We start from the raw sequence: 22,840 nt of genomic DNA, 5'->3' as shown, positions 1-22,840 counted from the left end.
TGCTACCCTTGTATTTCTTGGCAGAGGGGATACGTGTGAGTTTGGTGTCGATCTCATCATCTTCCGAGATCTTGAGCACTGTTGTACGGTATTCGATGACCCGGGTCAGAAGATCAGGCCGCCTCGAGATCTCAAAGATGTGCTCAATGTAGGACAGGTTATCTGCACAGAGACAGTGAACCAACAAAGAGAAAATCACAAATGATCACCAAATATATGTCTTATTTTCTAGTCAAGCCTCTATCTTTGTATGACGGTGCTCTAACCCTGGGCTAGTTTGTCATTCTTCTCCAGGTAGTTAAACCACTCTTTTGAGGAGGTGATGGAGGTGCTATGCTCTTCTGGGATGTCCTCCTTGCAGGCTGACTTCAGCTGCTCCAGGTCTTCATTAGTGATGTTCTCCGCCAGGTCACTCAGCAGACAGCTGTACTCCGACATGATCTGACAGGAAGGAACATTAATTATGAATATTAACACTAATTGTCCTGGTCTTCTTATTGGGTTTAATTCAAGTTTATTACCTACATTCATGGACGTAATTTTGATTTCAAAAGTGGGGGGGACATGGATTCGTCGCTATTTAAATATTTGGTTTTAACCGTAAAAACTGGGGGGGACCAAAACCGGCTTTTGAAAAAGTGGGGGGGGGGGGGGGGGGGGGGGCATGTTTCCCCGTCCCCCCCCCAAAAGTACGTCCGTGCCTACATTACAGTTCACTTGAATTAGCCTGGTCAGTCCTCTCTTCTGAATTGCTCAGAATGACTCATTCCTCTCTGTCGCCCTCTTGTGGATTTCTTTTGGAACAGAGTTGGACCAACAGGCACTAATGGGGTCAGTTTATTTTTGAGCTGCCATCTCGCGTCTTGTGTGGTCATTCACTTCCATAATGACTAAATCAGTTTTACTGTATTAAAAACCACAAAGAGCATATGATACATTTTTTATGTATTGACACTAATAGTTTTTCTTTTGGTTTTCTAGGGCAGATTGATTACAGTTCCCCCCCCTGTGGCCCTGAGAAGGACAGTGCAATTACGCAAGCTCATATGTCAAACTATTCTCTGGATCGTGGCAGTCACTGGAATATTAAATCATGCCCCCTCATTTGCAGACTCAAATAAAGAGCCCTCTGTGCCAACATGCACAAATATACCTAGTGTGAGAATATCAGTGTATTGTTTACAAATTTACCTCGTGTGGGAATATCAGTGTATTGTTTACAAATGGAGACCATCTGACACCATTGAATACACACACTGTTTACACTGAGTGAGCAATAAGTAAAATAGCTTTTTTCCCCCAATTCCTCTGATATTGTTTCCTATTGTTACAGTGCATATATAAACAACTGTTATTGAGAACTGAGCAACGGATGACCTAAATACCAGCCCTGCAGTTACAGCAGCCTGCCACTAGAGAGCGTAAAAGAGACATTCAGTAGATATTCAGTAAAGAAAGGATAAAGAATAAAGAAAAATCCTCTGTAGTTTGCATTATAGATGCACCAGAGACCAACAATGAGCACAAACAGCAGTACAACACAGCTCATATAAACACCGACTAACCTCATTGTTTTCTTCTCAACCTTTTAATATTTTTAAACATATCAACCATTTGCTGTCCCACTATTCCACTATATTTGTTGTTAAAGGCCCACATCTTCTTCACCTGGTGGTCCAACTACAATTAAAAAAAAAGCTGTTTAAATCCCAGCAGTATTTTAAAACGATCCGGTAATAGATTACACTACACTAGTTTTATAGTACAGAGTGCTCCCATAATCGGGCACTCCCTGATGCTACCATAAATGTCATAGTCCATTGTGTGGATTGCAGCGAGGCACATGTGAAGCTGTGAGAGGATGAGCACACAGGGAGGCCTAGTGGTGTGCATTATACAGGTCGATAACACTGTTTTATTTCTCTCACTGAGATAAAAGTATTTTGTCAGGACAGCAAGAGACTAAGACACAGGTGGATTTTGAGTACCCAGGGTGCAGAACAACCTTTAAAAAAATAAATTTTTTCCTTTTAAATTGCCATTTTCAGGCATTTTCTGTCTGTCTAGTGTTAAAGTTTTTCTGGTGCTCTGAAAAGAGTCTGACATTGCCCTCCATAACTATCCTTTGTTACACAGTGCATACACACAGACACACACCACACACAGACACACACTCACACACACAGGAGAGAGCAGGAGACAGAGCAGGCAGACAAAAGCAGGCTTGTATGTGAGAATGTGAAGGACAGGCCCGTTCTCTAGTTGTGTGTGCATGTGTGTGTGTGTGTGTGTGTGTGCGCGCGCGCGTGCGCGTGTGTGACAGCCAGAGAGAGAAGACCTTCAGAGCCATACTGAGTCTGGGCATACCATTTTGTGTCTCTTGTGTGTGTGTGTGTGTGTGTGTGTGTGTGTGTGTGTGTGTGTGTGTGTGCCCTCATGTATGTGTCTGCTTGTCTAAAACAGAGAAAATGTAGACAGTTCTTCTTTCCCGTGACTAAACTCTTAACTCTCCTCCTTACAGGGTCTGGCCCAGAGCCCCACCCTCGACACACTGCTCATTTACTGCATTTATCCTACTCTCTCTCTCTCTCTCTCTCTCTCTCTCTCTCTCTCACACACACACACACACACACACACACACACAAATATTGCTGTTCCAATATATACTGCTCTTTCTGTGATGGTTTTGCTACTCAATATCTGAAAATATATGTGAACAAATTTCGTGGCAGCGGTTATTTCAACTAAAACATAGAAATGTTTAAAGACTGTCTTTATGTTGACATGAATCACTTCTCTTGAGACATGTATATCTCACTGCATGCATCTCTGTGAGTGCATCTGTGAAACAGTAAAAGTGCGGCAGCTTTTGCTGAATGAAAAAATATATTTTTTGGCATAACACAAAAATTGTTGCAGCTGTAAATATTAAAGTAGCAAATCAGCACCGTGGCTTTGTGAGTTTTAGAACATGAAATAGAAGCATCGCCTTTTCAAACGGAAATGAAATGAAAACTGCACGCAGTGTGATTGTAACTCTGAATTTTACAATAGATAAGTGAGGCCAGCACAGCATTTTCAAAACAACCAAAGTGTTCATCAGCTTGATGTTCTTCTCATTACTTTTCACAACTATCCCTGTATATAATATTGGATATGTCACTATATAAAGTAAGAGGCACATGCACTCATGGATGTATGTGCCTGTGTGTACATGCCACTACCACCATTCAACCCTTCACACAGCTAAGATCACCATGACAACCTGGCCCAGCTTGCCTTTCAGCTTGGTGACTGTAACCTAGCAACAGGGCAAGAGTGTAACCCCCCAGTGAAGTTCCCACTTCGCCTCTCCACTATCCACCAGAGAAAGGATTTACATAAAAGTGAGAGTGATGGGGAGAGAGAAGGAGAGAGTGATGGGGAGAGAGAAGGAGAGAGTGATGGGGAGAGAGAAGGAGAGAGTGATGGGGAGAGAGAAGGAGAGAAAGATAGTGAATAAACGAAAATAAATATGTAGTCATTTACATTTGCACTTGCTAACATTTTACACAGTCACATGCTTTGCTAATTTGTCATTATATTTTCCCTATGTGATTGTAAATCTATTTGAAAATAATCAAATGAAATCATAACCTTTAAAAACAGAGAACAAAATATAGCCTTTACAAACAGAATAACAGTAAATCTTGATATGAAAAGTAGCGAACACGTGGCTTAGTAATATTTACTCACTCTGTAAGATATCTGTCCAGCAAACACACGGTCAGCCTCTGAGAAGGTCTTGGTTCACGTCTTCCAAGATATCAGCGGTGGGTTCAAGTAACCCTCACACCTGATGCCTCCGCTCCGCTACATCACTCCGTGTGCTCTCGCCTCTGAACAGGCTGCATGTTTACAGCAGACTAATTCAGACTCCAGTTGACTAACGCCAAATTAATGATTAATGCAGAGTTAATGATTCATCTTTTTCGGTTGATTCACTGCCACCAAGGAATATTGTTTTCAAATTTTAAAATGAGTAAGTGTTTGGACGCATCACATTTTTAATGCCACAGATTATCAGAAATTTCATCTAGAAAACAATATTTTCATCTCTGTCCCAATTGAGAAAAAAAGACAAAAATCACAGACTATTAGAGACGACAGTTACATCTTGAATTTAAAATAAAACAATATGTGATTTTGATAATAACCATTTCTCTGATGAATATGTTGCAGTTTGGAACAGTTTGTTTTGCAGTCACAGTCAATCCAAGCAGTCTGACAACTGCTGTGTTTTTTATCATTTCCCCTTTGAAACTGAAAATCTCCATGAACGCTGACAATGGCCAACAGTCAGCCCACTCCAAAGTGATGGCTTGAGTAGGACTCTCCATTCTAACTGTATATTTATGAATCTTCTTAAAGGCAAAAGCACATCTCCAACAAGTTCCTATGTATGAAACCAAACTGTAGCCAAAAGATGTAACCATGGCAACTCTGTGACTAATGAGGATTTCGCATGTGAATGTGTGTGTTCCAGTGAAAGGTTCTTTTCTCTCTCACAAACACTCCACCACCAGCAATGTTTTCACTATTACTACAGAGCCTCGGTTAAATGTTCTGCCCCTCTCACTGTCCCTCAGGCCCTCGGGTAAATATTCTGTCATTCACTCTCAGGTCCATTATGCCGTTATATGTAACCATGAACCAAGAACATAAAGAATAGAAGGTCATTAAAAGTGATGTGAACATCTACTGTTATATTTAGACTCTTCTCATTTCTGCTTGATGCTAATCAAAGATCAACAAAGATCCAGCAGCCTTAACATGATACAAACTGATGTTATTCATGAACAAAGAGCAGTGTTCAGCTGACTGGCACAAAAACACAGCTGAGCACGGACACATGCCTTCATGTTCCTCTCACATTGGTTTTATATTTGCTTCTTAATACAGATGTTTGACTACTCACTGACAAGTTATCTATCCCCTCCAGAGGTAACGGCTCCTACTAATAACTTATTAATAATCACAGTTATTTTCCTTCCTAAGTTATTTTCCTCCATTACGCACACACACACACACACACACACACACACACACACACACACACACACACACACACACATACACACACACACACACACACACAATTTGAGGGAACAAACACCAGAACCCCCTACAGAGAGCAGCTGCTGAGGAAGCGGAGCTTCATTTTTTTGTGCGTGCACACACACACACACACACACACACACACACACACACACACACACACACACACACACATGCACGCACATGCACGCACGCACACACACACATGCACACGGGAGCTCACACGCACACACACACACACACACACATACACACACACGCACACGGGAGCTCACGTGCACACACATATACACACACACACACACACACACATACGGGAGCTCGCACGCGCACACTCACACACATACACACACACATGCACATGGGAGCTTGGGCGCGCAGACACACACACACACACACACACACACACACACACACACACACACACACACACACATATACACGCACATTGGAGAATGAGCTCTAAATGTAGAGACTGTGCATCTCAATCTAACTTCCCAAACCAAAATGCAAGCACCACAACAAACATTTTACTAGAAAATACCAAACCACAATATACTGACTACACACACATATAGACACCAACCACAGTCACCACATTACTTCCAGGTTCTGAAACAGTAAAAACTCAAAAATAGAGTCTGGACAAATTAGCATTAGATGCTAATAAAGAGGTAGCACACATTTGTGTTTTTGTGTGTTTTATTTATTTTTTAACACAAGGATGTGAGAGCATGCACTGCTCAAATGATAAGAGGATGTAGGACACACTGCTATTTTTACCATTATTCTATTTTCAGATATAGAGCAGTCTATGAGCTTAATGTCCATCGTCACAATGCATCAGCCTACATCATCCTACCTCAGCTGATTCACTCTCATCCTAACACACGCACACACACACACACATTCTTTTTAGCATTACTGAAAGGCATGATAAGAGGACTCTGGAATGCTTTGGTTTGGAATATATAAAAGTTCAAAGGAATACAACACAAGTACTCAAATGCATTCATATGTGTTTGTTTGTGTACAGGTCATGGTCATGTGTGTGCGTTTGAGTGCATTTGAGTGCGGTAAGAGACAGAAAATCAGTTATGCATCTTATACGGTTTACTGTGCATTGCTCAGGTCTTTGGGACCAGATGCTTCCTGTCACGCACTACTGCATGAATGTCTTTAAAATGTGTGCATGCTGAGTCGCTGATTTCTGGATGTTCTGAATGTTTTACCAGGGCTGAAGTGCAGCTCAAACAAGTTGTCAGTTGCTTTACCACTTTGTTTTGCAAAGCATTATGGGTGTTGTGTGGGTGCCTCCCACATTTTCCCATCCCTTCAGCACCAAAGGAGGTGTTATGTGGTACAGGTCAAAACAGGTCAAAACAGGAAACAGTTTAGGCATGGTACAGAAAAAAATAACAGCTATAACATCAATAACCAACAAGCTCTGTTTCTAAAATATAAACACATTCTCATTCACATTCACACAGTAAACCTCCCTAAACTCTAAACCAGGGGTGCCCATTAGGAAGTGTGGGTGGATCGCATGACATTAAAAAGTAGTGGATGAATGACAGGCTATCGTCCATCTGCACTGATGGTTGTATTTTGATTGACAGACATGGTAGCCAATCTGACGTCTAGGGTTTGACACATGCACCCCCCCCCCCCCCCCCCCCCCCCCGGATGGTTTTGCACCATCCCCATTTTGACCCCTATATCTTACTCTATTCACCTTTTCCCTTGTGTTCATTCCTCCGATAATTTTATTCTCCAAATACAGACCCAGCTGTGACTGGCTGGCCAGTCTCACTTCCTGCTGTTACCATGGTAGCACTTCCTGGTTGGACTGAGAGGGCAGAGGAAAAAACAACAGCTGGGCTTTCTGTTGATTGTACAGTAAAATGTCAAATAATCCTTTCAGTCCAAACACCTTCTCTCCTACCCTCCATCTTCTCTCAGATGTTACTCACCGAAGGAGTTGTTTACTGTACACCAGTCAGCACATGTGAATTTTCATGACACTCAGTGACAAGTGCTATTTGCATAAAGAACACACATTTTCCTGCTGCTCTGTTGATCAGAGATAAGGGTAATAAAGTCAGAATGGACACTTTGGCCCTGCCACCCACTAATGGTCAATAGTTATTCAGGATGGATCGGCATCATATCCCAAGCTGTGAGTTCCTGTGGCTGATTCCTATGGGAGAGTAAGAACAGTATGTGGTTACTTTGATTGGTCCGGGGTAGCAAACCCTGTTCCTGGTCAAGATGAGACTGAGAGAAGGAAGAGGCTGGCACAATGCCCCCCCCCCCCCTCCCTCATTCATTCCTGCTCACACTACTAATATATTGGTTAGGTTGGATGATGTGAACAGTGTCAAGTTGAAATGAAAACTAATGCCACTGGTTAGTAGACTGAGGAGTTTGGAGACATCTCTCCCAGGGGTTTGCTCTCTCCTGCCCCCCACCTGTCCATCTATTAGGCATCCAGGCAGTATTTTTTATGCACCACTTCTGTCATTTATAATATGTATTGCCTCATTACAATATCTAATGGACTTGTATTATGCTTAGTCTTGTGTTGTTTATACTTAAGTGAAGCTCATCTCTTCATATGTAAATACTTAAGTACTCACCAAGTAGAGTGACGAACCAGCTGTAGTTATATAGACTGCCGTCACCAAAAACCCTGTAAAGTATCCAACCTGCTGTGCACATTTGGTTAAATCATAAATTAGACTACGTAAACCTCTGACAAAGCAGACTATTTTCACATTAACCCTCTGATGCCTGCAGCATTGATGTTTCTCATATGATAAGACTTCATAGCAACGCGGTTTATAAAGTGATTACAATGTGGGATCTAGTCAGCCAGCATGATAATAGTGACCACACTGTAGACTTAGTGCACTACAATATGAACACAGAGGAGTGTGTGAACACAGAGGAGTGTGTGAGCACAGAGGAGTGTGTGGACACAGAGGAGTGTGTGGACACAGAGGAGTGTGTGGACACAGAGGAGTGTGTGAACACAGAGGAGTGTGTGGACACAGAGGAGTGTGTGAACACAGAGGAGTGTGTGAACACAGAGGAGTGTGTGAACACAGAGGAGTGTATGCCACGTTCCTGTCCACCTACTCTTCCAACCACAGTCCCAGTGCTGCAGACATTGGTAAACAAGATGTCATCCACTATGGCAGATAATTTTGTGTTCTGCCCTCTAACACAGCTATTCATCATCGTGTTTTAGCCATACGCTCTGTCATAAATGTACCGTGTACATTTTCAATGATAACATACACCAGAAGTGCATTTGTAGACATCAGTAAAGTCTAACATGAACTTACCACCAGCATTTCTGTCTTTCTACTTTGTCCTATGTTTGGACCCAAGCCGACTGCGCCCAACAGCACTGGTCTCAAGTGAGCAGCCCAGCCGACAGACAGCGCGGCATGGTGGACGCATGGCAGGAGAAATGGGCTACGTCCTGGGCTAAAGGCTAGGACTGTGCAATCGCGGCTGCCTGGTCTCTTGAAAATAAGAGGGATGGGTTGAACTCCGACCCAAAGGGAGGTGCGGGCCTGCTGTATGCTTGCATTCATGGAAACACGACTCTGATAGTGTACGAGACTCAGCTATCCAGCTTCAGACACACCCCCTTCTACCAAGGGGACCACACAGTGGCACACAGCACTGTCTAAATCTCCGTTAACAAACAGGTGGTGTATGGACATACAGATCATCAAAACACTTTTCAGATGACACAGAATTATTGACTGTGAAATTTAGACATAGTCATATCGGTTGTTTACATTCCGCCAGGCACAAACTAAGCAAAGAGTGATTTGATCACATGAAGTGATTAATTATCAAACAAGAAACTGCACACCCAGACCCTGTGGTCAGCACGGCTGGTAATTTGAACCACTGCAACCTGTGGCCCGTCATTCCAAAGGACCACCAGCACATGAGGTTGGCAATGAGGCAGAGAAACAACAACAAGTCTACAAGTCTTTGACAACAGGTAGAGTTCCTACAACACTGTGCTCTGGCCACACATCAAACAGCCCATCATCTCCGTGTTCTAAGTGTATCAGGCTACACCAGTGTCTGCATTGAAAACATTAGCCCAACAAAGTGTATACTGAAGCAGCCAGACATTACAGATATATTGCCAGATATACTGAAGGAGTTCTGATCGTTGTTTTGTGGCCACTGAGAGGTGTTACGTCCACAGGGAACACATATTGCACTCAGAATGGCAGCATCAGATGGAAGCTCTGAAGAGAATAAACCCATGGAATGCGTCTGGCTCTGACATCATAGGTTCCTGATTTAAGCGGGCTGATGTATTTGCAGATGTATTCAGACGTATTCATCCGGTCCCTTGCAAAAGCCTTGGTGTGCCCACTTATCATTGTGCCCCTGCCAAAGAAAAGCACGATGTCCAGCCTTAATGACTACTGCACTGACCCCTGTCATGACAAAGTGCTTTGAGAGGACAGTCATGACTCACATCCAGAGAGGCACAGCTAGCAGGCTGTCGCCACTGCCATCTACAGAGCCCTCACACATCCGAAGAGCAAGGACATTTATATTTTAATGCTCATTATTGATTACAGCTCAGCATTCACCACACATCCCGACCAAAGTGACTGAAACACTCCCTATTCTTGGTCTTACACTCACCCTCTGTAAATGGGCACTGAACTTTCTAACAGACAGACCCCGATCAGTCAGAGATCGCAGCCACACATACTGTGAAGGCATAACTAATTAGGGCTGTGTGCTGAGCCCCTAGCTCTACAAACTCTTCGCACATGACTGTATGGTTTCCCAGTATAACACCAGCATTATCAACAACATAGTGCGGTATGGCTCTCCAGCATGTGATCAGAGACGCACAATCCTCTCAGTCTTCCCATCACTGCAGGACACACACTGTTCCAGGGTCATAAGTTTCATCATCATCATCATCATCATGGGCAATACACACTCCCAACACCACCTCCTCACCATCCCGCCCAGCTCTGCCTCCTCCTGTCAATCTTGTTCTCTGGTTCCCTTTAGCCACACCCAGCATCCCTGTCATGTCCTTGTTTATTTCTTCCATGTGCCAGTGTTTTTCCTTACCTGTTTGCCCCTCCTACCTATCTGTTACCCCACCCTCTTATTAGCATTCCCACCTGTTCCTAGTTTATATCCCTTCTATTCAAGCCCTGTGTTTTGTCCAGTTCTGTGGTGGTTATTACAATGTTTGTTAGAATCTGTCTGAAAGAAGTAAGTTTTGTATCTTGTCGATGTATGTCTCCTGTGTATCTAAATCCTTGTAAATCCCTGCCTGATAATGTGAGTTCATTTTCTAGTCGGACTTAATTCTCCAGTTAGTGTTCAGTTCAGTCTGCCTGGTTTTTCCCTTTTTGTCTTACTATGAATATACGTGCTGGCTTCATGAACGTGGACCGTGACCCTGACTGATTTTGGATTTGTCCTTAATAAACCTTTCTCTTCTCAGAGTTTTTGTCTGCCTCCTGTTTGTCCAACGCCTAGAGCAGGGGTGGCCAACCCGTCATAAACCAAGAGCCACTTTTCTTACTGTGTTACGGCAAAGAGCCACATCATACATGGGCGAGTGTAGATTGTTGAGCGAGGGGGGGGCGAGTGTAATCTGTTGAGCGGGGTGGGGGTGATGAGTGTAAATTATTAGCTGTGAAAACAGTCAAATGCGTGTTTTCCACTACGCCAGTTTTAAAAGTATTAGCGGCTCGCTAGGCTTGTAAACAAACCGCGCACCACGAAAATGTAGCAGTGTGTCGCCCCGTTTGTGCAGGTGAGCCCGCGGACCGGAATGAAACCAGGCAAAGAGCCGCATGCGGCTCGCGAGCCGTGGGGTTGGCCACCCCTGGCCTACAGCGTTACACTCACACTCCATCCATCAAGCAGATGAAACAAGTATGATGTCCAGAACATCAAAGCTAACAAACATATTTTTTTCACAAGCTATTAGATGTCTACTCCTTGCCCCTTCACTCCACTGCCCACATACAATGAGGGTTGGATACCACACATTCACAAATAATATCTACCACTGCTGTGACTAAACCTAAACTAAATATCACACTTTATAAACACTCTATGACGGCTGCTTTCTGCTCATTGTACTACCAAGTATTATTCAATAATCAACATGGATCTCATTTGGTCAATATAAGTCTTGTTTGATGTCCATATTACAGTTAGCTATGAGTCATGTCTTTTTTCTTCTTTTCCTGATTATGACCTTTTGCATTTCTCATTGACTAGAGGAATAGAAGAATTTCAAAGAGCGTGGCCCGCGTAGCCTGCAGCTAACTCCTAATCTGGTCGGCAAGTCCCGTGACTCTCCACTCATAAAACTGCATCGCTTGACTGCTCCATATGCCACAGATGCTACACCACGCCTGTCCACTGAGAACCAAGTCAGTGAGAAAGATGTAGTACATCACTCATATGACACAGAGAAGGGAACAGGCTCATCAATGGACTACTCATCATCCCATGACTACTGGAACACCTAAAGGTCATAAGATGTTGCGACATCCTCATCCACAAAGACTTCAGTGAGTTTGCACAATTAAAGCTGGCACTGCAGAACCTGGTACCAGGGCACAGAACAGATCACTGTTGACTCCTTCGTGAATTCTCCCTGCCCATACAGATACAGAGACATTTGGACAGCCTCATCAATTGGCTGAGATCATACCCAGAACAATTACAACCTGTGCCCAGTGTAGGGTGGAAGGGTTGTGTTAATGTGGGGGATGCAGGATGTGGTTTGCCTCAAGAAGTTCCCATAGCAATGGGATAAAACTGACCATTTGTATTTTGGTTATTTCAGTGTGTTTGTGTGGCATGTTTTGTCTCATCTTCTAGCATGTTATGTAGTGGGAAAGGTTATGGTACAGGATTAGATTTACATCACTCATTGAGAAAGTTTGTAGACTTCACCCTAAAGGTGGTGGTCCTGTGTGGAAATGCACTCTGTATGTAAATGTACTCTGTTGTCTAATCAACTTGATTCCCATTGGTTAACCTGGTTTTTGTAACTGCTGTCTTTTTGATATCCTGGGAGTTTAAAAGAGAGAGGATTGTGGGTGTAGGGGATAAAGGGAGAGGATTGTGGGTGTAGGGTATAAAGGGAGAGGGTTGTGGGTGTAGTGTATAAAGGGAGAGGGTTGTGGGTGTAGGGTATAAAGGGAGAGGGTTGTGGGTGTAGGGTATAAAGGGAGAGGGTTGTGGGTGTAGGGTATAAAGGGAGAGGATTGTGGGTGTAGGGTATAAAGGGAGAGGGTTGAGGGTGTCGGGTATAAAGGGAGAGGGTTGTGGGTGTAGGGTATAAAGGGAGAGGGTTGAGGGTGTAGGGCAGGGGTAATCAATTAAATCTTTCCGCGGTCCATTTTTGGCAGATAGCTCAGACCTTAGGTGGCGAACGAATGTTGTTGAGCGCGGGGGGGGGGGGGGGGGGGGGGGGGGGGGGGGGAGGGGATGGGTGGCGAACAAAAGTTGTTGAGCGGGGGGGTTGAACGTAACACTCAAATGGTGGTGAACGTAACACTCGTCTGAAAATAAATTCTCAGTTTTAAAATATAGTCTCCCGTTAAAATTTTTTTGGCATTTGGGTCCGTATCCAGTTAATCAGGAATGTGATTGGGTCCGGACAGGACGGCGTTCGGGTCCGGATCCGGACCGCGGTCCGCCATTTGGTGATACCTGGTGTAGGGTATAAAGGGAGAGGGTTGTGGGTGTAGTGTATAAAGGGAGAGGGTTGTGGGTGTAGTGTATAAAGGGAGAGGGTTGTGGGTGTAGTGTATAAAGGGAGAGGGTTGTGGGTGGTAGGGTATAAAGGGAGAGGATTGTGGGTGTAGGGTATAAAGGGAGAGGGTTGTGGGTGTAGTGTATAAAGGGAGAGGGTTGTGGGTGTAGTGTATAAAGGGAGAGGATTGTGGGTGTAGGGTATAAAGGGAGAGGATTGTGGGTGTAGGGTATAAAGGGAGAGGATTGTGGGTGTAGGGTATAAAGGGAGAGGGTTGTGGGTGTAGGGTATAAAGGGAGAGGATTGTGGGTGTAGGGTATAAAGGGAGAGGATTGTGGGTGTAGTGTATAAAGGGAGAGGGTTGTGGGTGTAGGGTATAAAGGGAGAGGATTGTGGGTGTAGGGTATAAAGGGAGAGGGTTGTGGGTGTAGGGTATAAAGGGAGAGGATTGTGGGTGTAGGGTATAAAGGGAGAGGGTTGTGGGTGTAGGGTATAAAGGGAGAGGGTTGTGGGTGTAGGGTATAAAGGGAGAGGATTGTGGGTGTAGGGTATAAAAGGGAGAGGGTTGTGGGTGTAGGGTATAAAGGGAGAGGGTTGTGGGTGTAGGGTATAAAGGGAGAGGATTGTGGGTGTAGGGTATAAAGGGAGAGGGTTGTGGGTGTAGGGTATAAAGGGAGAGGGTTGTGGGTGTAGGGTATAAAGGGAGAGGATTGTGGGTGTAGGGTCTCTTCTTTTTCCTTTGCCTCGACTTCTTCTTCCTTGCACTGTGAACATGGTATTTCTGTTTCCATTAGGTATTATCCTGTTACTTTTTTGATTATAGCTATAGTGGGATAGATGAACTCATAATTAGTATTAGCTAAAGGTAAATCAATGCTAAGACTAATCCCCCTTGCAGCTGCTGCTCAGAGTTGGCGGTGACAGATAAAGCAGCAAATCTAGTATAAAGAAACACAAGGTAAGATGTATCAATCCTGCAAAGAACCCCTGAACTTTCATTCAAAATGAGGGGCGGTCGTTCTGGTGCTTAGGGAACCAGTCTTTTGAATGGGTTGTGGGTTCGATTCCCAGGTCCCAGGTCAGGACTGAAGTGCCCTTGAGCAAGGCACTGAAACCCAACTGCTCCCTGGGCGCTGGGCTAGGACTGCCCACCACTCTAGGCATGTGTGCACCTCACCTCACCTCCATGTGTGTGTGTGTGTGTGTGTGTGTGTGTGTGTTTTCTCACTGCACAGATGAGTAAATGTGGAGGACAAATTTCGATTGGGGTGAAAATCACAACTGACAAATGTGGCACATTTAAAATAAGCATCAGCGTGACAACTCCATGATGCTGTAACTCTACAATGCTTCAAGAATGCAGGCAAACATGTCCATAATCACCTTCACACTCAACAGTGTTTCACCACAGAATACACACAGAAGCTCTGGGAAGTGGACAGCCAACCATACCATAGTGCAGACCTGGGCAAACTACCGGCCCGTTGTGCGTCCCTGTCCGGCCCGCGAGAGGCCAATCATAAAAGAAACAAATATCTATGTCGTGCGTGCAATACAACTGTGACGCTTTTATTTTGAAAGCGCTACGTTTGTGTTAATTCCATGTGGACGTACCTGCGTGTGTGTGTGAGCTGTGCGAGAAACACTGTAGGTGATCAGCGACAAGTTAAGGCTGAATTTATACTTTCGGGAGTGAACGTTGCACCTCGCGCGAACCTCCGCAAACGGCGGAAAATTTACGTGACGAATTTTAATTGTGCATTGTGTTCCAGGTTTGAAAAGTGCTGAAATTTAGGCAAATGTACTTGAAAATGCTTGAAATTGTAACTGTATTTCAATTCACAACAAATAGCTGACTGAACAGGGGGGTATTCCAGTAAGTAAACTCAGAGTTAACGAAAGCTCAGTTTTTCCGTTCCAGAAACCGAGCTTAGAGAGAACCTGAGTCAGCTGGGAAATATTGAAATGGACCTTGAAAGTGCCGTAGAAGTGCTTTAAAGCTAGGTTTAAGCTAGGTTTATACTTGACGCGGCTACGAGCAGCGCGAGGGTCCGTGCGGCGAAAATTATGTAATCGCGGGTGGCGGAGGGCCTCACGCGCTGTTGATTCGCGAGGTCGTGCACCTCTCGAATTTTGTAACTTCGCGCGTGGGCTGCGCTTCAGCTCAATGAACAAAGTCATGTTTGCAGGGTTCATACACCTTTACAAGGTGGAATTAAAGCATTTATACGTCACTTTCAAGGTCCATTTCAATATTTCCCAGCACGTTAAACTTAATTAAGTTAAATATTTATACGTATATTCGAAATGATTCAAAATAATTCGCTTTTTTATCACATTATTTAATTGTTGTTTATTTTCAAAACGCCCAATCTTAACGTCTTAACGTTCTCTCATGTTTCGTCCTGGAATTACAAGAGGCTCGTATTTGTTAACGTAATACAAGAAAACTGTTCATTCAGATGGCTATTTGTTGTGAAACGAAGTAGTTACAATTTCAAACATTTTCAAGTATTTAGCCTAAGTTCCAGCACTTTTCAAATCTGAAACAAAAAGCAACATTAAAATTGGTCAGGTAAATGTTCCTTCCCCTGTTTTTGAGGGGTGTTTCTTTATACCAGGGGTACTCAACTGGCGGACCGCGGTCCGGATCCGGACCCGAACGCAGTCCTGTCCGGACCCAATCTCATTCCTGATTAACTGGATACGGACCAAAACAAAACCGGAGCATTTATTTCAGGGCTATTGACAAAACACTCCGTCACGAGTGTTACGTTTGCCACCCCCGCTCAACAACTTACGTTCGCCACCCCCTCAACAACTTAAAATAATAACGCCTGGTTGACGCTTCGCGAGCGGCGCGAGGGTCCGCGCGGCGAAAATGACGTAATCGCTGTGGCTCCGCGTGTGCGCGAGTGCCTCGCGAGGTCGTGCACCTCTCGAATTTTGTAACTTCGCGCGCGCCGCGCTTCAGCGCAATGAACAAAGTCACGTTTTCAGGGTTCATACACCTTTATAAGGTGGAATTCAAGCACTTGTACGTCACTTTCAAGGTCCATTTCAATATTTCCCAGCATGTTAAACATAATTAAGTTAAATATTTATACATATACTCGAAATAATTCGCTTTTTATCTCATTATTTAATGGTTGTTTATTTTAAAAACGCCCAATCTTCACGTCTTCACGTTCTCTCATGTTTCGTCCTGGAATTACAAGAGGCTCGTATTTGTTAACCTAATACAAGAGAACTATTCAGTCAGACAGATATTTGTTGTGAAACCAAGTAGTTACAATTTCAAGCATTTTAAAGTACTTTACCCTAAATCCCAGCTCTTTTCAAACCTGAAACACATAGTTCGCGCAGGGTCGCGCGAGGTGGGTGGACGTTCGCCACCCCCCCCGCTCAACGGACCTCAGGTCACAGGTATCTGCCGAAATTGGACCGCGGACAAATTTAGTTGAGTACGCCTGCTTTATACCAACACACATCGTTTCGGAGAACACTGCACAGAATGTGACGCGGCAAGTATAAACGCCTCCGCTGTTCGCGGAAGTTTGCGTGAGGTGGGCGGAGCCACTGTGATGACGTCATTATTGTTTGTGTGGCCCTCTGACACAATTCAGGTTTCTCATGTGGCCCCTTGTAAAAATTAATTGCCCACCCCTGCCATAGTGCATGCAGGTGATCATGCAGGACCAGCAGGTAATCAAACTTCTTCAAACCTAGACCACCACCGCACAAGAGAGCAATGAATGAACCTTAAGGCAGCCAAAGAAGCTGTAATGTCTAGACTGATTAGTACCAAAATATGCAGCTGCCTCCTATGACAAAATCAATAAGCTAAAGAGATACAAACATCTTGGAACCAAAGAGGGATTGTTGGTGTACACCATGTCTTGTGGTCATCCATAGTGAAAAAAGAGTGTTTATCTGCTCCTTCTTGTTCAAGGTGAGGAGCCTTAACAAGACTGTTGTCTGGGCATTCACATCACAGTAGAGAGAAGTTGCTATGTTGAGAATTGCTTGCAGAGTTTCCGCTGAGGAAGCAAAGCACCTTATTAAGAGTCGAAATTAGGCAATGGACTTGTAATATCAGCAGTGTGGTCAGTCACTTTCCCAGGAGGCCAGGTCAGATAGCAAGATGGTGACCAAGGCGGTGTCCTGCACAGTCTCTCCAGATTTCACTTTTTTATAGTTATTAGTCTAATGGTTCTCAGTTTTTTTTCCAAACTACTAGGTGAACATCTTGTCTAGTCAGCAAGCCCCATTGCATAACCAACCTGCATAAAAAAAAGTTTTATTTACCAAGAGAATACTCAGCTGTATTTCTGCAGTCTGTGCTGATGTTGATGTCAGGTTAGTTATAGAAGAGCTGTGCAGTAATCAGAAAACTGCACATATGGACGGGGAGACTTTAATCTCTGCAATATATAAACTATACTGCCAACATCTCACCAGAATACTCCTCCCCCACCCGAGGAGAAAAACTATTCGTACTAACCTTGCAGAACCACACAAACCCAGGGCAAACCTGAAAAGAGATATCAGAAGGCACACTTACAAACTGTTTGTTGACACTTACAAACTGTCTCTTGACACTTACAAACTGTCTGTTGACTGTCTGTTGACCCCTTCCAGTGGGTAAATAGTGTTATTTGGAAGCGTGGTGTTCTTCCAACACACTCACAGAGAAAACCAGAGAGATTATAGTGGACTACAGGAAAACCAAATGCAAGCACACCTCTGTAGAGATAAACGAGCTGAGATTGGACACAACTCCCACCTCCAAGTTCTTATGTATCCACATCTCTGAGGATCTTTTTTGGAACCTCTCGTTTAGTTATGAAAGTGCAGCAATGTCTTTGCTTCTTAAGAAGACTGACAGGGGACCATCTACCCCCCCCCCCCCCTTTTAAGCACTGCACCATTGAGAATGTACTAACAAATGGTGTCAGTGCGATATGAAATCTCCAGTAGAGCTGTGAGTGTTGAAGACGGGTCTGCACATCGTTGGCTTTGCTACCATCAATGACCTTCACTATCAGCATCATGAGTACAGAGCATTCAGCATCATCATGGACCCCTCTAACCCAAGCCACGCAGTGTATAACCTACAATCTGGGAGACGATGCAGAAGAATACATTCCAGATCCACTCAGCTCAGGAACAGATTCTTCCCATTGTCTTATATTTCCCATGTTTATTACACTCTTATTCTTGCAATCTGTTCTGTGATTGGACAATACTACTGTTGCACTCTGGTCTGTAATTGCACTATGCTATTATTTACAGTCTTCTGAAGTTGCAACTATTTGCACTTCTGGTAGATGCGAACTGCACTACTGAACAATGATAATAAAGTTAAACCTATCTGTCTAATCTTTGAGGTGCAAGAATGCACCCAAGCACTGCCCTTCTGGCATTTTCCAGTATCAGCATTGTCATACTGAATATAGAATTCCCACCATGTGTAATTTATATGTTTATGCTTTTACTCCAGTATAATATGTTTATTATTACTCCATTATTCATTACACATGTGTGTGCGTGCGTGCGTGTGTGTGTATGTATGTGTGATTACTGCTTAATCCAAATGGCAAACTAGAATGGACTAAAACACACACTCACACAGACCAAAATAGGTCAGCTTTCCTGACACAACTGAATGTACAATATTGGCAAATTATAGTTTAAATGCAGGATCTGCATTTAAAGTTGGCATTGTATATGTCACGTTGAGGACCCCGGCCCCTCCCTTTTGGGTGTGTGTTTACGTCGTCTATGTCTCCTAGTCTGCGTCTGTGGATCTCCGTGGGTGCGGTTATGTCTTGTGATCATCCGTCTCACCTGTGGCTCGTCTCGTAGTCACGTGGGACTTATGTGGTTTGTCTACTTAATGTGCGTTCGCGCAGTGTCCTGTGCTCGTCGTTGTCTGAAGTCTGCACATTTTCGTGTGTAATGCGCAATATCTGTTAAAATTAAAAGTGACGTTTGCTGCAACAGAGGACTCGTGTCTCGTCCTTCACGCCCTGCCCGCGCGTCACAGTATACATATTTAGGAGAATAAAATGTCCAGCTTATTAATGTAATTTTTAATGAGCACTGAATGTGTACACACTGGCACAAGAGAAATCGTATATGCTACTGCAGAGAGAGAGAGAAGTTGCAGCCACTGAAAATTACAGTAGTAAAGATTTCTGTTTTATAAGGTTGTAGCTGCATACAATTCTGAAACCAATTACATCTATGGAGATTACAACAGTGGACTCTAACTCATCAGATTTTTTGAGCACTTTATCTAACCACCCAACAAAGCAGTAATCTTGTATACAGAACATTTATCAAACTGTGATCCACGTTTCAACAAGACATCTAACAAAATAATTTAAAATATAAGTAGCATTTCAAATATTTCAAATTGACGCTAATCCCGCATGCATTTTTTGGGGTCTTAGGCAAGCATAGATTCTCTAAGAAGGCACAAATCATATATGCCTTTGCCAATTGAAAATTACGAAGAGTTAAGAGGTACAGTACAGGCCTAAGGTTTGGACACACCTTCTCATTCAATGTGTTTTCTTTATTTCCATGAATATTTACATTGTAGATTCTCACTGAAGGCATCAGAACTATGAATGAGCAAACATGGAGTTATGTAGCCTACTTAACAAAAAAAGGTGAATTAACTGAAAATATGTTTTATATTCTAGTTTCTTCAAAATAGACACCCTTTGCTCTGATTACTGCTTTGCACACTCTTGGCATTCTCTCAATGAGCTTCCACTAATTAACCCTGATAAGGCACACCTGAAAAGTGAAAACCATTTCAGGTGACTACATCTTGAAGCTCATTTAGAAAATGCCAAGAGTGTGCAAAGCAGCTGGTTATTAGTATGTATGTCCATCCAAAACAATTTGGGGATCACTGATAATTGGGCTAGCCTGGCCTTTTAGGGTGAGTGGACATGAGATATTTCAGTGTTTTCCGCATAGCATAAATCAGTTTTATAACAGACTTAGTTAATGACTGAAAAAAGCAGAGTGACAGCCAGCTAGCAAACAAAGAGGCTAATCTTACGGTCAGCTGATTTCTGATACATCACCCACGCTCCACCAAATAGATTCAGTCTCTTCCTGAGTTATAGTAAAATATGGAAAAATATGACAATTTGTGTGTTAATAACCTAATTAGTATTAAAGCAAATGATGTTCAGAAAACCATCGGAACCTCTGATCTAAAGGTTTGATGTACTCTGTGTAACTGGGATCAAGCCAAATGAAAGCATAAAGTTGTACACAATGTACACCGCCCTTCCACGGGGAAGGCATCGCACTAACCTGTACTAACATTTTAGATGTGAAACCAGAATGCTGATTATGACAAATCCTTTGATATACATTTTATTAATGTAAATGATAGTCGGCAAAAACAAACCATCATGGCCGATGGATGAGTTTGCACACTTTGACTCAAATCTAGTTATTTTGGTAGAAAGAGGAAGTATGGGCACTCCTACTCTGGTAGAATGAGTGGAAAAGGCACAGGTAATTTACTTTTCTTTACAGGATAGCTTTGACACATTGATAATCCTCAAGACCCTTTAAGATCAGCATTAAATTCTGTACTAGACTTTCCGTTGGTGTGTATAACCTACACACACACATATCAGTTCTGACTGGGATACCCTCAAATCCTGCAGAACCTGATCACTCTGATCAAAAGAAAGAAAACCTACACTACATTTACACTGCAGCAAAACAAAGCAATTTTTGCTCTGCCTCTCATTGATCTCTATGGTTAGAGGTGGTGGTTGTTTGCAGGGGATTATGGGAGCGAGCGCATGACGAAGCAAGTTAAGAGAGTGATAAAACGTTGAGCTCTTCTCAGCTTTAAGCACATGAGCAGCAGATCACCTTGTGATCATCATGTAACCTTTTGGCTCAAGCTGACATCAATGCAGTGGCATCAATGCAATGAACAACATTAACAGATACATACATATACACTCGTAATTGCTTACTGACAATGCAAACTCCACCCCTGAATGTATCTTCTCTTTCTGCCGAGGTACATCTACTCGTGATGTAATGTTGTTGTTGATCTGGCTACTTCCACACCTTCTCCTGCTGTGGTTCCACCTCCACACGCCCCTCCCCCGCAACATTGGTTCTCACACCTCCCAGAACTTCGAGAAGACGCTAGGCTGACTAGAATCTGCTAAAACGACTAGTGCCAGCTGTTTGTGAGCTGTTACTGAGCCAGATGGGTTTCAGACATACTTACATTCATTGAGACCAGAATAGGACTTCTAGAAACCCGAACAGACTTCTATTTCTCATTTTGCTCTTAATGCTTATTTTGTTGTCGATAAATAACAGGAACAAATTGTTTTTCACCCACCCATGTTACATCCAACGAACAAATCCAATGAAACTGAGGGTAATTGCTTTGCTCTACAATGTTAACAGCATGCAGATAAGAGAGTTACTGTTTTTAAAGGTGCACCTGAACTGTACATAAACAAAACAGTGACTGTGTTCAGAAAGTTTCAGCAATTATACTGATAATACACAACAGAAAAGTCCTATATAGAATTCGTTTGAGCACTTTGTGGACTTGATTGACCATTAAAATTTATTTCACATTGTGCCTGCAATTACTGGCTAAGTGTTGTCAATGTATATTTTACATTTGCAGTTGATTATCCCTGAGCCCTCACCCTCTGGCCCTGCTCATTCTGAAATTAATTTATGGCTGGAGAGAATAACGGTAACAGCTTCTTTGAAATCTTCATGGCATTGACTCGTGTACTGAATCTGTGCTTTTCTACCTGTATATGCTTCTTTCTTCAGGTCCAGTAGGATCAGGTACGCCATGTTTTATATGAATGTATTCTTTAGGGGAGGTACATAGATTTTCTTCTAGTTGAATTTGTAATATATATTGTACAAATTCTAATTATATCTAATGTTCATACATAATTTACACGTAAGTGTATAAAAAAAGAATAATGTAAGGATTTTGTCATTTTCATGTGCATTTTACTGAAAGGAAAGAGAATGACTCAATGGCTCAATTGTTATTCAAATTATCTTGCTCTAATTGACTACACACACAGGGTTGTAAACATTGTGAGGACAGTGAGGAGACATGACCATTTGCTCTGCATCCAATTGAGTATGAGGGGGCACACACAAACACCCTTGCACGTACTGTTATAACAAACTATATCACAGTATATGACAAACTAAATAGTAGTGTTGTATGCTCGTTTCATTGTGTAGTTATGGAAATTGTGTTGCAATGTGTTAATAAAGTGTTGGACTGTGTGAAACGGGTGAATAAAAGGTGAAAGTGTAAATGGGTAACCAGAGCAATATGGTGAAAAACTGACACTTTTGGTTCCAGCAGTGAACAGGATTTAACACCATTTAAAGCACAGTGAGAGAGAGAGAGAGATAGAGAGAGAGAGAGAGAGAGAGAGAGAGAGAGAGAGAGAGAGTGAATGTGAAAGTAACAGAGAAATGTTCTCACATTCCTCTTGCTGCCAAAGTCTTCATTTTCCATTATCCCATTGTTCTCTTCCTTGTCCACCCCTGCTTCCTGTCTCCCCTCTAGGTCTCCTGTTCCTTTGCCTGTCCATTACAGTGTTAGAGCTGCAGTATCTTTCTGAGGTTCTGAAGACCTCTTTCAATTACTGATGTCTTGCTACATGCTGACACCAACCTAAACCAAAATACACACGCAAATGAAGACAGTGTTCCTGATGTACAGAAAAAGATGTGTTTGTGTGTGTGTGTGTGTGTGTGTGTGTGTGTGTGTGTGTGTGTGACTGAGAGAGAGAGAGACAGGCAAAGACAGAGAGACAGACACACAAAGACAAAGAGAGAGAGAGAGAGAGAGAGAGAGAGAGAGAGAGAGAGAGAGAGAGGAAGGAGGAACAG

The 22,840-nt window shown here is 43.1% G+C and overlaps 1 protein-coding gene across 1 annotated transcript in view; it reads right to left on the bottom strand.

The window, feature by feature from the left end:
• Positions 1–22,840, bottom strand: part of pea15 (proliferation and apoptosis adaptor protein 15) — a 33,251-nt gene that overhangs the window by 6,293 nt on the left and 4,118 nt on the right. The window contains exons 2-3 of the mRNA XM_076990681.1: positions 267–441; positions 7–162 (exon numbers count right to left, since the gene is read on the bottom strand). Coding sequence (XP_076846796.1) covers positions 7–162; positions 267–438 — 328 coding nt within the window. The 5' untranslated portion in view covers positions 439–441. The remainder of the gene's footprint in view (positions 1–6; positions 163–266; positions 442–22,840) is intronic.

The sequence above is a fragment of the Brachyhypopomus gauderio genome, unplaced genomic scaffold (assembly GCF_052324685.1).
Source record: "Brachyhypopomus gauderio isolate BG-103 unplaced genomic scaffold, BGAUD_0.2 sc77, whole genome shotgun sequence".
Lineage (NCBI taxonomy): Eukaryota > Metazoa > Chordata > Actinopteri > Gymnotiformes > Hypopomidae > Brachyhypopomus > Brachyhypopomus gauderio.
The sequence above is the reverse complement of the archived record's forward strand: the minus strand, read 5'-3'. Positions and strand labels throughout refer to the sequence as shown.